Below are 17,477 nucleotides of genomic sequence, written 5' to 3' on the forward strand. Positions count from 1 at the left end.
GGTAGATATACTCCTAAATATTTTATTCTTTTTGTTGCAATGGTGAATGGTATTGTTTCCTTAATTTCTCTGTTTTCTCATTGTTAGTGTACAGGAATGCAAGGGATTTCTGTGTGCTGATTTTATATCCTGCAACTTTACTATATTCGTTGATTAGCTCTAGTAATTTTCTGGTAGAGTCTGTAGGGTTTTCTATGTAGCGGATCATGTCATCTGCAAACAATGCGAGTTTCACTTCTCTTTTTCCTATCTGGATTGCTTTTATTTCTTTTTCTGCTCTGATTGCTGTGGCCAAAACTTCCAAAACTATGTTGAATAGTAGTGGTGAGAGTGGGCATCCTTGTCTTGTTCCTGATTTTAGGGGAAATGCTTTCAATTTTTCACCATTAAGGATAATGTTTGCTGTGGGTTTGTCATATATAGCTTTTATTATGTTGAGGTATGCTCCTTCTATTCCTGCTTTCTGGAGAGTTTTTATCATAAATGGATGTTGAATTTTGTCAAAGGCTTTTTCTGCATCTATTGAGATAATCATATGGTTTTTATCTTTCAATTTGTTAATGTGGTGTATTACATTGATTGATTTGCAGATATTAAAGAATCCTTGCATTCCTGGGATAAAGCCCACTTGGTCATGATGTATTATCTTTTTAATATGTTGTTGGATTCTGTTTGCTAGAATTTTGTTAAGGATTTTTGCATCTATGTTCATCAGTGATATTGGCCTGTAGTACTTTTAAAGGTACTTTTTATTGTTGGGGTGTTGGAGAAGTCTCTTGAGAATCCCATGGACTGCAAGGAGATCAAACCAGTCAATCCTAAAAGAAATCAGTCCTGAATATTCATTGGTAGGACTGATGCTGAAGCTGAAACTCCAATACTTTGGCCACCTGATGTGAATAACTGACTCATTGGAAAAGACCCTAATGCTGGGAAAGACTGAAGGCAGGAGGAGAAGGGGATGACAGAGGATGAGATGGTTGGATGACATCACTGACTCAATGGACATGAGTTTGAGCAAGCTCCGGGTGTTGGTGATGGGCAGGGAAGCCTGGCGTGTTGCAGTCCATAGGGCTGCAAAGAGTCTGACATGACTGAGTGAACTGAACTGATCTTACAAGGTAAATGGCATGAACATTTCAAAAAAGATGATTATATAGTCTTTCACTTTCCTGAACATCTTCCTGAACGCAAATTTTCGACAACCTAAAACAGCTGAAATACACTGAAGTATGTTCTTCCAGTGCACAAGTAAAGTCTTACTTTGGGACCATGATAACAATTACTGTCCCAGGGACATCTTGATATATAGCAAATATTTGCTTTCCCTTCAGTGTAATAAGGAATTTTCTCTGGGAAGCAGCAATGAAGTTATGGACTAAATTTCCAGTCCACCTATGTATTATGAAATGAAGTGAAGTGAAGTCGCTCAGTCGTGTCTGACTCTTTGAGACCCGATGGATGGTAGCCCACCAGGCTTCTCTGTCCATGGGATTCTCCAGGCAAGAATACTGGAGTGGGTTACCATTTCCTTCTCTAGGGGATCTTCCCGACCCAGGGATCGAACCCAGGTCTCCAGCATTGCAGGCAGATGCTTTAACCTCTGAGTCACCAGGGAAGCCCATACATATGAGTATGTACATATTCATCCTCCAATTTTAATATTCAATATTATAAAGTTCTTTAAGGATAAATGACTTGAGTCTTAAAGGCTTAATTTTTTAAAAATGCTGAACATTATTAAGTATCTGCATCTATATTAGCATGATTATTTTATGGAATAATGAAAAAAAAGGTTTTGAAGTATGATAGGCCTTTTATGACCTTGGGCAACTTTTCTAAAACCAGTTTGGACAGTGGGCATTATTTATTTTGTATATATAAAACTTCATATGCATGTCCATTATAGCTGTATATTTATGTTATGTGAACTCTCTCAAGCAACTCTCTTTCTCTATTCTGAACTGCAGCTGTATATCTGGAGTCAGCCTGTTGCTTTCCTTTCTCCCACCCTCCGTCTCTTTTCCTTCCCTCATTCTCCCCCACCATTCCTTTCATCCTTCCTTCCTCCAGTCCATCTTGCCATCTGCATGTGTCTCTGACAAAAGGCAACTCAAGGAAGAAAGACTTTAGCAGCTTCTTTAGTATTTTTAGAACTTGAATGAATTGTGAGAAACCATGTTTTCCTGAGTCCATAACATTAAGAAGATGAGTAAGTATAAAGAAATGAGTGAAAGTGCTAATCTGGGAAATGAACTCTGGCAATTATGAATATGAGTTTCAAAAACCAGACTGTTTCATTATTACTTGTACCAGTGTGCCACATAAGAACCCTGATGATTAAAAAAAAAATTATCACTACTAATTGACAAAGTACTAATTTCATCTGATAGTAAAGGTCAATGCATGCTTTCAGGCTTCACTGGTGGCTCAGTGGTAGAGTCCATCTGACAATACAGGAGACATGAGTTTGATCTCTGGGTCGCAAAGATCTTATGGAAAAGGAAATGCAACCCACTCCGGTATTCTACCCTGGAAAATTCCATGGATAGAGAAGGATGGCAAGCTATAGTCCATGAGTCACAAAGAGATGGACATGACCTAGCAACTAAAGAACAGCAAATTAAGCTAAGTACCCAATTTAAGAAATTAGAAAAAACACCACAATAACCCCCCCCCCCCCGCCCCCCGCCAAAAGCAGTATCTGTCTTAGCCTAAGTAGTAGAAAAAAAGTTACCCTTGGGACTGTTTAAACACAACTCTGGGTTACATATAGGTTTGAGAGCTTTACTTCATACCACAAAAAAGTTTCAAAAAACATCCAGCTAAGAAGTTAATAGTTAAAGGGTCCCAGGTTAGTGATGGCCTTTGGAGTCCCTCAGAGAAGGAAATACATGAAATCCCTATTGGGGAACAGGCCCTCAAATACTATGAAAGAGTCTCATGAAGTCCCACTAGTGGAAGAACTCCGAATAGAAGAGAATGTAACACATAAACTGTCTACTAAGAGGAAGAGTTACAAATATAACAGCATGATTAAACTCTCAAGATTCAGATAACAGATTTGATAAATAATATAAAAGAATTTTACTGCACATGGAACAACAGACTGGTTCCAAATCAGGAAACGAGTATATCAAGGCTGTATGTTGTCACCCTGCTTATTTAATTTATATGCAAAGTACATCATGAGAAATGCTGGACTGGATGAAGCACAAGCTGGGATCAAGATTGCTGGGAGAAATATCAATAACCTCAGATATCCAGATGACACCACCCTTATGGCAGAAAGCAAAGAAGAACTAAAGAGCCTTTGACGAAAGTGAAAGAGGAGAGTGAAAAACCTGGCTTAAAACTCAACATTCAGAAAACTAAGATCATGGCATCTGGTCCCATCATTTCATGGCAAATAGATAAGGAAACAGTGGAAACAGTGACAGACTATTTTTTGGGGTTCCCAAATCACTGCAGATGGTGACTGCAGCCATGAAATTAAAAGGCACTTGCTCCTTGGAAGAAAATCTATGACCAGCCTAGACAGCATATTAAAAAGCAGAGCATTACTTTCCCAACAAAGGTCTGTCTAGTCAAAGCTATGTTTATTCCAGTAGTCTTGTATGGATGTGAGAATTGGACTATAAAGAAAGCTGAGCACCCAAGAATTGATGCTTTTGAATTGCAGTGTTGGAGAAGACTCTTGAGAGACCCTTGGACAGCATGGAGATCCAACTAGTCCATCCTAAATGAAACCAGTCCTGAATATTCACTGGAAGGACTGATGCTGAAGCTGAAACTTCAATACTTTGGTCCCCTGATGCAAAGAACTGACTCATTTGAAAAGGCCCTGATCCTGGGAAAGACTGAAGGCAGGAGGAGAATGGGATGACAGAGGATAAGATGGCTGGATGGCATCACCGACTCGATGGACATGAGTCTGAGTAAATTCCAGGAGTTGGTGATGGACAGGGAAGCCTGGTGTGCTGCAGTCCATGGCATCGCAAAGAGTCAGACATGACTGAGCTAATGTACTGAACCAATAAAATAATTATGTTTAAAACAAAAGACAGAAAAACATTGAAAAAATGAATTCATATTGTTTTATGAATTTATATAAAATATATTTATATGTATTTACACGTGTAAATCCATGGCTGATTCATATCAATGTATGACAAAACCCACTGAAATGTTGTGAAGTAATTAGCCTCCAACTAATAAAATAAATAAATAAATAAAATATATTTATAGTGACAATGCATATACACATCTCTATGCCCTGTATCATAATAAATCAGATTTCATTTAGTAAAAATGAGTTGATTTTCTAAATCATTTAACATCCACATATTAAAGAACCTTTTAAGCAGCTTTTAAGTAGTTTAAAAGCTACTGTATACCATGGGTACAAAGTTGGTAGTGGTTGTTTAAATTAGGGTTATGCTATGATAACAAAGATAATAGGTTATGGGGTGATAGTGGAAAGTTTATATTCCACATCAAGTATGGATGATATTAAAACAATATAATCATTTAACATTGTTTCTTCTCAGTTAATGTAAGCCTCTCAATGAGAGGTAAATTACCTCTAACTCATAATGTTTGACTTTAACATTTATTTCAGATGAAAAAAATAGCATAAAAAGCACAACACAGAAATAGAAAAAACAACAGTGTCAAATTTTCATTACATCTGTTGCTATTTGAACAAAATTTGTTAGAGCTGAAGCCTACTAGAAGTTTTCCTTCACACAAAATTATTATCAAAAGGGAAAATTATGTTCAACTTAAAAAAATTACCTGATATTGAAAAAGTTATGTGAAATATTTATTCAACATATTACTGAAAATCCTAGCCAGAGTAATTAGGCATGAAAAAGAAGTAAAAGGCAACAAAACTGGATAGGAAATAGCGGAATTATCTCTGTTGATTAACAACATGACCATATATGTATAAAATTCTAAAAATTCCACAAAAAACTGTTAAAACTAATAAACTCATCAAGATACAAACTCAAACATAAAAGTCAGCTGTGTTTTTGTACAATAACAATGAGCGATCAGAAAAGGAATAAAAGAATTCTATTTATAATAGCATCAAAAAGAGTAAAATCCTTAGGAATAAACCAGGAAGTGAAAGACTACAAAGTATTGCTAAAAAAAAATAAAAAAGAGAAAAAAAACATACACATATGAATGTCCCATGTTCGTCAATCAGAAGACTTAGTGTTAAAATGAAAAGTTGTTGTTTGATAGGTACCACATTGCGCTTGGGAAATTTTTAAGTTTTGGATATGGTTGGTGGTGATGGTTGCACAACCACCTGAATGTACTCAATGTCATACAATAGTACACTTTAAAAAGATTTAAAAGGTAATTTTGCATCGTATATTTTACCAGAGAAAAAGTTTGATATAAAAATCTTAACTGGGATGTAAAATCATAATCTCATAGTATCAAAAAATACCAGTGTATTTGTTTAGCATTTGTAGAACATATGTTCACTAGTTTTATTTTATACAGACTGGGTTACTAGAGTGGCATAAAAAATATTTGATCATTAAATATTACTTTATCAATGAGCAAACTAAAATTAATATTCTATGAATACAGTAGTATCATTGTTGGAGTTGGAAACGTGGAACAAGATGTGTACCTATACTCCCTTTAAGGCTTCCCTGATAGCTCAGCTGGTAAAGAATCTGCCTGCAATGCAGGAGACCCTGGTTTGATTCCTAGGTTAAGAAGATCCGCTGTAGAAGAGATAGGCTACTCATGCCAGTATTCTTGGGTTTCCCGTGTGGCTTAGCTGATAAGAATCCACCTGCAATGTGGGAGACTTGGGTTTGATCCTTGGGTTGGGAAGATCCCCTGGAGAAGAGAAAGGCTATCCAAATCAGTATTCTGGCCTGGAGAATTCCAAGGACTGTATAGTCCATGGGGTCACAAAGAGTCAGACAGGACTGAGTGACTTTCACTTTCACTCCCTTTAAGGATGATAACATTAGTGTCTTTTGTTTATCCAGTCCTTACCTCTTTCCTAATAGTCTTCTAAGCCAAAACTTCTATATGCAAATAATGCCTAAACTAAGACCCAGTTTAGATAAGGGATGAGTTGTACCCAAGTGCCTTTTCAACTAGGATTACCTTGTTGACTACCTTGTTGATTATCACACAATTACTGTGGAATTTCTACACAAAACAAATTTTCTATAAATAAGTAAAACAAGAGGGAACACTTCCCACATCATTTTATGAAGAGAGCACACTCATGACACCAAAATACAACAAAGTTATTATGTAAAAGAAAAGTTAAAGGTCAGTATAACTGATGATTACACAAACCAAAACTCTAAATAAATATTAACAAACACAATCCAGCAAGATATAAAAAAGAAACTATACCACAGCCAACTTGGGTTTGTTCCAGATGCAAGATCAGCTTAATACTTGAAAATCAGGTGCTTCCCTGGCGGTTCAGTGGTAAAGAATCTGTCTGCCAATGCAGGATTCATGGGTTTGATCCCTGATCCAGGAAGATCCCACATTACTGCAGAGCAACTAAGCCTGTGCAACAACTATTGAGCCTGCGCTCTAGATCCCGGGAACCACAACTATTGAGCCCATGTGCTGTGACTACTGAAGCCTGTGTGCCCGAGAGCCCATGCTCCACAAAGAGAAGCCACTAAAATGAGAAGCCTGAGAACCACATTTTGAGAGTAGCCCCCATTCACCATAACTAGAGAAAAGCCTGCAGAGCAATGAAGATCCAGCACAGCCAAAAATAAATAAAAATTTTTTAAAAAGAAAGACAATCAACCTAAGTTACTAGTCACCTTAAAGGAAGAGGAAGAAACTAGTATATAATCATATCAATTGAACAAAAGTTCCAAATACCAAAGAATACTTCTATAATAAAATGGGAAAGATTTCTAAAAAGAAAACCAAAATCTTACTGAAATTAAGGAAAATACAAATAGAGGAATGTATCATATTCATAGATACTCAGTTAATATTTGTACTAACATACTGAGATGAATATTAATATTATCTCCACTTTTAGAGATAATGTAACTAAAGAACAGAGGTTAAATAATGTGATCATAGGGCTTCCCAGGTGACTCAGTGGTAGAGAATCTGCCTGCAGTTCAGGAGATGCAGGTTTGATCCCTGGGTCAGGAAGATCCCTTGGAGGAAGGCATGGCAACCCACTCCAATATTCTTGCCTGGAGAATCCCATGGACAGAGGAGCCTGGCGGGGTACAGTCCATGGGGTGCACAGAGTTGGACACAACTGAAGTGACTAAGCACAATGTAATCATAAACTTCAGAGATAAAAACTCAAGTTCTCTGATTTCAAAGTGTTTTCTATAGATTCCATTAACTTAGAATCACCCTCAGATGGTTCAGCCCAGTCCCTAGTTTCTGTGACACTAGCCTAAATTCACTGCATTTCAATTTTCTAGTAAATGAGATTTCCAACAATCCGTTTCAATAGAATAGCTATAAACTGATGGAATTAAGAGAAATATCTTTGTTCACTTGTCAAGCTCTACAAAATTATTATACCAAATTAGAGGGAGGCAATCCTTAAAGCTGACAAAGTAGAGTCTATGACAAAAAGTGGGGAAGTAGCAGACACAATTTAGCTGGTTTTCCTCAGGAGGAAAAAAAAAACATCTTAGAGAAAATAAATTACCAACATTCTATTTTTATGTTTGCAAAGTTACTGTGGAAACTAAGTAAATGACTTCTAATTTTCACTTTTTTCTCTTTGGTACTACATTTTTGGGAAAAATTTGAAATATGCTTGAATTCATTTAGGGATAATATTAAGTGCTGTCTTAATTCTATACCATCTTAATTCTATACCATCTACACCATTCTACCATTCATAGAATTATGATTTGGTAGTACCAAATCATACTACCAATGATTTGGTAGTAAGCAAATCATTAAAATGACAGAAATGTGCTCTTCTGAGTACGAAATCAGTACTAAATAAAGTATATTGAATAATTCTACATTCACTTTACTCCTTAACTTAGGTAATAAATAACTCAGTTATCCACATATTTCAGTAGGTAAAGAAAAATTAAAATCGCATTTCTAGTATTAGTTTTGAAATGGTTTGTCAGGCACAGGTCATATAAAATGCATACAATATCTTCATGACAAAACAACTTGATTAAGAATTAATCAACCTTTATATATCAGTATTCATAGAGCATTATTCATAATAGCTAAAAGGTGGAAATAACCCAGATGTCCATCAACAGATCAATGGATATATAAAATATGCTATATAAGCAAATGGAATATTAGCCACAGAAGAAAGGAATGAAATTCTTATACATGTTACTATGTGAATAAATCTCTAAAACATTACACTACGTAAAATAAGCTAAACAAATACTTACGATTTCTCTTATATGAGGTTCCCAGAATAGGTGAATTCACAGAGACAGAAAGTATTAATAGTGGTTATCAAGGATGGCAATGAGAAAATAGGGAGTCACTGTTTCATGGGAGAAGACTTTTTGTTTGAAATGATGAGGTAGTTTTGAAGATGGATAGTTGTTATGAATTGTAATTATAAAAAATGGTGAAAATGGTAAATACTGTTACTTACATTTTACCCACAATAAAAATATTCAGCAAAAAAAAGTTAACCATTGATTTTGAGAATCTAATACACACAAGACAGAATGAGGAAAACAAAGATTCCAAAGACCAGTTCTCAGTACTCAAAGATGTTAAAGAAATTTAAATTCAAGTAACATGGCATATCAAGTTGAAATGCATGTTTTCCTTTTCTACCACGAAAGCACTGAAATTCTAGATAAAACAAAAGAATTTTGCCTTTTCTTTCATCTATTCTTCTTCAATCATTAATACACTGTTTATCTGGGAGGCTAACCTATGTGAACAATATATATGAAGATTCTTGTCCTCTGGTTTCTAGCTGTTCTGTGGAACAGCAGCAGGAGACAGGAAGGAGGAAAAAAATATGAAGTCAGACGATTAGTCCCTGTTTTCCATGCCTTTAAACCTACTTATAGCAACAACATCCTAGTGTTACTAGCTCCAGGTACTATACTATCTCCGGTGGTTTTCCTTCCCTTCCTTGTCCTTATGAGAATGTCACTTGCCTCTGACTAATAAAATAGTGAAACCTGAAACAAATAAAAGAAAATCTCAATATGTCAGAAATGAAGAGGAAACACAAAATCTGGGTAACGAATGGGAACTGAGTCTGTGATGGTAAATGGAGGTATCAAACTCATGTAAGGGTCTAGAGGTTTGAGCAATGCCATGTTAATTCTCACTGAGGGCAAACTGGAGTCTAAGTTGGAGCCGTTTGCATAAAGCCTGGGACCAAAGACCAGCTGCTTTTTCAGTAAAACAGACAATTCACATGAGGCTTCACTAAACTATAGAAGTGTCATGAATGTTTTCCATATGGGGCACCAAAGTGGAGAGGAACAAGAAAGAAAAACACCAACCTCTCTCTCCTCTCACCTTCCAAAGCCCTACTTGTATCAGTGACTGAAACTAGGTGGATTAGATATAGTTAAAGGGATACCTGGTAAAGTGGAATTAAAAAAGGAATTGAGAAAATGCCTTGGAATGAAAACAAAGCACTAATGACAGTAGAGAAAAAAAGAAAACAAATAAAAATCAACTAACAAATAGTGGTTCACAGACAAAGAGAGAGAACATGAGAAGTTCTAAAAAATAAGACTAATGGGAATATAGAAGAATTTTCCTGTTGTTGTCTGAGAATTTTTTAGAACTGAATAAAAACATTCCACAAAACCTCAAGTGTTGGGCAGGATAAAGGAGAACACACCTACACTTGGTGGCAACAATTTACTTTTAAAAACAAAATTTATCAATGAATCAAGTTCTAGAATTCATATGATAACACACATTAGGGACCCTGGAGTTAGAAGGCAGAAGTTTTCATTTCAGCTTTGCCACTTACCTATATTATCTCAACCAAGTCACTTAGCCTCTGTAGTTACAAATTCTTCATTGTAAAAGGGAAATACTACTACCCAACTCATAATTTAGGTTTCAGAATTAATAGAAACAATGCTTGCAACGTGCTCAGAGTTGAATGATTACAGCGGAGATAGCAGGGCATGCAAAGACAGCATTTACTGTCTGGCTCTCTACTGCAAAAGATTGTGACCTCTGCTTGAAGATGGTACTTGCTTCCAGGCTACCGCATGGTCACTGAGCTGTGGGCAGTTGCCTTCTCTCTTATGTGCCCCAGCTGGCAAGAACACCTCCATCAGAGCCATATTAGGGCAAAGGGCAGAGACACCAGCATGAGGTGGGGCCAGCCATGCCAGCTCATGCCAGCTCTACCCACAGAAATCTTCTAAATATTTAACATGCCACCTCTGAGTGAGTGAGTGAAGTTGCTCAGTCGCGTCCGACTCTGCGACCCCATGGACTGTAGCCTACCAGGTTCCTTCCATCCATGGGATTTTCCAGGCAAGAATACCGGAGTGGGTTGCCATTTCCTTCTCCAGAGGATCTTCCCAACCTACGGATGGAACCCGGGTCTCCTGCATTGTAGGCAGATGCTTTACCAACTGAGCCACCAGGGAAACACCTCTAGGAACACATAAAACTTTAAATTTTCTTCTTAGCGCTGACTACATGAAGAAGACTTTGTTAAACTAATTAAATGGCATACCACAGTAGCACTAAGCTGTTATAAAACGATTTTATTACAATGGGGAAGGGATAGAATATAACTATAGAATAATTTCAATGTGACAATTATATTTAAATTCATCAACATCAACACTCTTTTACTGAGGCAATGATAAAAATATTAAAAATACATTTATCAAAGTAATACTATTATTCAGAGTTTACTAAGAGACACTACAGGATGAGTCAAAACTTTGCTGGGACATGATCTCTTGGCCCTCAGGGTTTTGGAGTAGAGCCTACAGTGAATGGAGCTTTCAATGACTGAGAGATTCTTTTGAAATTACTCTAGATGCAAACATCATCTTCTATATATGTAATGACATGAAAATGGTAGGGAAGCACTACTGTAACTAACCACAAAACATATACTATGTATATATTTTTATAGTTAATTATAACGTTGTGTTAGTTTCCAGTATACAGCATAGTGATTCAGTTTTATATATGTGTATATATATACACATATATATATATTTTCACACACACAAATATATTTTTCAGATTCTTTCCCATTATATATTACTATAAAATATTGAATATAGTTCCCTGTGATATACAGCACGTTCTTGTTTACTATTTTACATATAGTAGTGGTATATGTTAACCCCAAACTCCCTAATTTTTATCCACCCCCACACGCTATCCCTTCTGGTAAGCAGTTTGTTTTCTATGTCTGTGAGTCTATTTCTGTTTTGTAAATAAGTTCATTTCTATCATTTTTTAGATTCCACATATAATAGATACCAAAAGCTCTTGCAGTAAAGTTCACAATGCATAGTGTTCTTACAATGCAAAAGCTCTTGAGACAGATTACTATATTAAGTTAATCAGACAAAGATATCATATGGTTTTGAAAAATGAAGAACTTCAACTTTTTTTAATGTAGTATTTTCCAAACTTATTTAGCCAAAGACTCCTTTTTTCACAGCCAGTATGTTGACACTGCACAAAATACTTTGTGAAAAACTTTGGTAATGAAAAGCTTGCAGTGATACATTGATAGATAAGGATAATACAAGTGAAACTGATAAAAGAAGTTAAAACACTCTGGGCATTTCACTGGTAGAAAGGAGAGTGTCCCACTAAACAGCTGTTTACTAAGTACTGCATTAAACAATGTCAAGATGAGCATGAGGACGTACGTATTTTGGGAGCAGTCTTTTAGAAAGAAATATTTTAAAACCATCGCAAGTTCAGAAAAGACAGGGCTCATCTGGAATGGACACCTGTTGGTCATACATCTAGGACCTGCCATTCATACAAAGTACAACTTAAATGGTACTTTCTAGAACTGTGCTGTGTCCAAGCTAAACAGAAGGACATGGTAACCCTGATTATGAGATCTAACACTGATGAACATGCCCTGCAATTTCTAGAAGGAAGTCGATGTTTTTGCCCAAAAAGGGTATGTCCCATTGACTCCATATCCCGAACAGTTTTAGATTTTTCATTTGGGGAGAAAAAAAGTACTTCTATCACTTAGATCACTGTGATTCTTAAGATTTGGAATGAGCAGGAATAGAGAATAGAGAAGTTGCTTATGCAGGGGTCAAATGTCAATAGATCTACTCCAACATGCAGTACTTGGGTACAATCTCAAAAATGGCAGAATGGTCTCAGTTCATTTCCAAGGGAAATTGTTCAACATCACAGGAATCCAAGTCTGCCCCAACCACTGATGCCTAAGAAGTTGAAGTTGATTTGTTCTATGAAGACCTAACAAGACCTAAAACTAACACCAAAAAATGTCCTTTTCATCATAGGGGATCAGAATGCAAAAGTAGGAAGTTAAGAGATACCTGGAATAACAAGCAACTTTGGCTCTGGAGTACAAAATGAAGCAGGGCAAAGGCCAACAGAATTTTGTCAAGAGAACACATTGGTCATAGCAAACACCCTTTTCCAACAACTCAAGAGACAAATCTACACAGGGACATCACCAGATGGTCAATACCAAAATCAGCCAAAATGGAGAATATTATCTGACAGTAATTGAAGTAGGTGAAAATCCTGTTTATAAGTAAATATTTGAGCATTAAATTGTTTTAAATCTAAAAACAATATTTTTGGTATTTATGCATGATTTTAGTATATATTGGAGAAGGAAATGGCAACCCACTCCAGTATTATTGCCTGGAGAATCCCATGGACTAGAGGAGTCTGGTAGGCTACGGTCCATGGGGTCGCAAAGAGTTGGACAAGACTAAGTGACTGACACTCAGTATATATTAGGAGCTCCAGAAATGCAACTACTGAAAAGAACAAGAAATTTCTTTTCTTTGAAACTTTATCAAGTTTTCATTATTTCAGAAAATCACACCAACAATGGTCCCACTTGCAGCATTTAATATAGACCTGTAAAAGTATGTTTGCATCAGATACATTCACAGTAATTTTATGTACCGGGCAACAGCATTACAACTTCTAATGTAACCATGCCTGAGCAGTTACATATTACAATAATAATTTACTATACTTTAAATTACTTTCCTTTAATTCTTTATATTTTATTCAGGATACTATTTTTGAAAACATATGTATATGCAGGTTATGATTATTTTCATTTTACAATAGTAAAGGAGCGGCTTTGAAAATATTTGTTATAAAAAGGGCATAGACATATTAGGTGAGGTAACAATGTGAAAAATGAAAAGGAAGGTTTCTATGATCAGAAGGAGAGAACTTTGCTTTGGTTAAGATTGAAAATCACAATCTAAAGATAATAAAGACACTCTGGTTCTGAGCCTCTTTTGCAGTCAGCTTCTAAGTTTTCATACTTCTGAGAAACCATACATTTACTGTGCCTTAGTTTTTGTCATTTCACAGAACCTCTACTTTCCTGAACTATCCCACTAACTACTGAAAGGGATGAAAATACTTGAACCTAAGAGAAACAGTAACATACAGTCATAGCTACCATAGCACCTCATGAGCCTTCTAAACTCATCAGCTTCCACAGAGGTGAGGTCATCTTCATTCTCAATCCTGACATAGAACTCTGTGGTATATATACCACCCTTCATTTACTAACACAATTTTTCAGAAACACTTACCTCAGTAGTAGTTCCAATGTCAGCAGATGGGCTACATGTGCTGTTATCTGGAGGAGCTGTGCCTATACTGCTTCTAACTGGAGAGCTAGGGAAAGGCCCCACCACAGATTCCGGGTAAGCTGAAGAAGAACTGAGATTGCCTCTCTTCTGAATCTTATTCCAGACTTTATTCATGATACCTGTTAACTCATATAAGAGCTGCACCTGAGCAGAAGGAAAAAAATAAAAAGCAAAAAGAAATCTTTCAACTTCTGGTCAAAACTGACTAAAATACTCAATGAGAGAAACCTAAAACTAAGTCCACAGAAACAAGAATACATGAAAAAAAAAATCTATCAATAAATCATTGATCATAGTACTATATCATGATCTATATGATATATAATTATTATATATTATATATACTTTATTATATACGACCATGAATATTTTATCATGATATCATCATTCTGATGATATAGAGAAAAATAATTCAAATATATAATATTAAACACTTAATCATGAATTGAATTTGAAACAGATATAATAAATTTAATCATACTTAAAATTGGTCCCATATTTATAACTTGATATTTTACAGCAAGTTAGCATTTTTGTGGGAAAATCATACAAATAAAATAATGTCAATAAAATAAAACACTAATACAACAGCTTATGATGAGACAGATTTCTTTTAATATATGACTAAAAGAATCACCAAATAAATGCCTCTTAAACAGAGCCCTCAGGATCAAAAATTAGAGATCAAATATATCCTAGTATATATGACTATTTTAGTAATATATAATTGCCATTCTTATTTTGAATTATTTACAATTTAAATTTTCTCTATTTTCTGAAGAATAAATCTGAAAGTGGATTTCTTACCCAGCAAAATACAGTAAAAAGAAAAGATATAACATAGAGTAGTAAAAGGAAAATGTTACATGAGACTTTTCTATAGATAAAGAACATAAACTATCCAACCTACTATTCCCCTCAGATTTGCCATTCCAATATCCAGAAAAAAAACTGTTTAACTTGCACGTTGTTTGACTAAGTTCTAAGATATTTACATAAGATTTCATAAATAAGCATTAATCATGGAATTTGTATGACAACATATTGCCATATACTGTATAAAAGAAGCCTAGGGGGAAAAATGCAAACACAATATATAAGCAAATCCACAGCTGGATACCATATTCTGCTTGCCATTAAAAAAAGAAAAAAAGAAAGAAATTCTCATATTTATAAGAAGTTTCAGCCCCAGGACACATCCAGATGATAAAGCTGGCTTCTTATGTGGGCAGAACAGATGCCTAAAAACAGTGTTGTCAATCCTTATTTGATATAAAACAGTACACGGGTTACAGTTTTTTCTTGCTTTTTGTGTGATGAAGTCTCAAATCTCAGATTATAGCTCTTTTTGTTTAAAAAGAAAAATCTAATGGCTAGCGTTCCTAGAAAAAAGCTGTTAGAGAATTTTTAGTTTAATTCCTTTTGGCTTTCATAATCATTAGTACTCTCTAAAAACAATTCATTTTGTTCCAAACCAAATTTTTTAAAAGATTATTTTACCTTTTCTTAAATAATTAGAACTGACACATAAAGAAAGTATAAACAGTTTCAAATACTTTTCAGGGCATAAAGTTTACTTACTTAAGAGAATTGATGCCGCCTTTATTGTCACTACTTCTGATTTCCTTTAACTCTAGCCATTAAATAATTGTATATGAATGTCATCAAGTATACTGTGTATTCTGCATGCCAAATAAGCAATGACATAAACTTGAGAAATATCATTATTTTCAATGAGGAAAGTTACTATCACAGAATCCAAGCTTCCTCAATTCAGAGGTTTAAAAAAGTAAGGCAAAAATTCTGAAGATAAATGTTCAACTCATATTCTTCAAGCTGTACTGAAAAATATACCCACAAAGTCACAATGAGCTACTACTACCGACCTATTAAGACATCTGAAATTAAAAAGTATAACCAGACCAAGTATCGATGAAGATGTAGAGCAGCTAAAACTCTCATTTACTCTGACAAAAAATAAAATTTAGAATACAGTTTGTCAGTTTTTGAAAAAGATATACCTACCATATGAATGAACAATTTCCTAAGTGTTTCCCCAAGAAAAATGAAAATCTATGTCCACACAAACATATATAAAAAGCTATTTATAGCAGTTTTATTTCTAAGAGTCTAAACCTAGAAAAAAACCTCAAATTTTAACTAGTAAGTTAACCAACAGTACAATAGAATACTTAGCAATAAAAAGAAATAAATTATAGATTCATGCAAAAACATGAATTAATCTCAAAATCACAACGCTGAATCAAGGATGCTAGGCAAGAGAGAGCTAGAGAACACAACTGTATGATTCCATTTATACAGAATCCTAGCAAATGAAAATTAATCAGTAACAGTATCAGTGATTATCTGGGACAAGGGGAGGAGTAAAAGGGAGAATAACAAAGGAGCACAGGAAACTTGAAGATGATGCATTATCTCCACTGTGAAGGTGATTTCGTAGGTACACTAGCCAAATGTTATCAAATTGATAACCTAAGCATGTGCAACTTATTGTATTTATGCTGTTGTAGTTTAGTTGCTTCAGTCACGTCCAACTCTTTTGCAACCCCATGGACTGTAGCCGGCCAGGTTATCTCTGTGCATGGGATTTCCTGGGCAAAAATACTGGAATGGGTTGTCATTTCAGTCTCCAGCAGATATTCCCCACACAGGGATTGAACCCACATCTCCTGCATTGGCAGGTGGATTCTTTACCACTGAGTCACAAGGGAAGCCCTGTATTTATGTAAATCCCAAAAACACATTTTCAAAATTCTCTAAAAAATGAGCAACACAGGAGGCAACTTTATATTGGGTATGTATGAAGGTGATTAAATATCAGTAATATTTTGCATATATGCAAGATATTAACTATAAAATGGAACATTATATTGTTTAAAAATTAACTGCACATATATTTTTCATTTAATCTTATAACCAATCAAAAATGAGACTTAACTGGGCTGGATAGGCAAAGACAAGGCTCAAGAAAATATACTCTTGAAGGATAGACAGGATTTCAGTGGCTGCAAAGAATCATTCCAGTCACAAAAATAGCAAGAGCAAAAGTCAAGTGCAGAAAATAAAAAAGACATGATGTAGAGGCCATGAGAAGTTCTGAAGCATATTAAGAGGGTCAGATAGCAGAGTAAACAGAAAGGCAAACAGGAAAAAGAAAATTCATGTATAAACAATGTCAATGGAAACCAAGCAGGAATGGAACTCTAGCAATCAATGTCTGGTCCATGTTGAACAAGAAAGAGCTCGAAGTTAATATTTAGAAAGGCTATGTTGTTTAGCATACGGACTGTTACTAAACATTAAAATTCAGTTTCAAAAGAAAGTTTTTGCCAAAAAAACTCAAAAAACAAACAAGAAACACCCTGTTCATACAGAACATTACATTTAGTCACACTATTTGTTTACAAAATAAAACTGAAAATCAGAAGCATAGAGGATTTAAAAATGAGTTACTGGTACAAGAATACAAATCCAGTTTTGTCTGAACTCAATGATTGTGTTCTTAGACAGTAATGCCAAATTCCAATATTGTGGTGAAAACTGAACTTACAGCAATAAAAACTGAATAAATGGATAGGAAAGGAATATAAAATCTATTCTTTTTCGTTTCCC

General features: G+C 35.2%; 1 protein-coding gene across 9 annotated transcripts in view; it reads right to left on the bottom strand.

The window, feature by feature from the left end:
- The window catches only part of VPS13B (vacuolar protein sorting 13 homolog B), a 771,473-nt gene that overhangs the window by 367,607 nt on the left and 386,389 nt on the right, over window positions 1–17,477 (bottom strand). For all 9 annotated transcript variants that reach the window (XM_061123681.1, XM_061123682.1, XM_061123678.1 and 6 more), the window contains one exon: window positions 13,785–13,988. In XM_061123681.1, the coding sequence (XP_060979664.1) occupies window positions 13,785–13,988 (204 nt within the window). The remainder of the gene's footprint in view (window positions 1–13,784; window positions 13,989–17,477) is intronic.

The sequence above is a fragment of the Dama dama genome, chromosome 21 (assembly GCF_033118175.1).
Source record: "Dama dama isolate Ldn47 chromosome 21, ASM3311817v1, whole genome shotgun sequence".
Classification (NCBI taxonomy): Eukaryota; Metazoa; Chordata; class Mammalia; order Artiodactyla; family Cervidae; genus Dama; species Dama dama.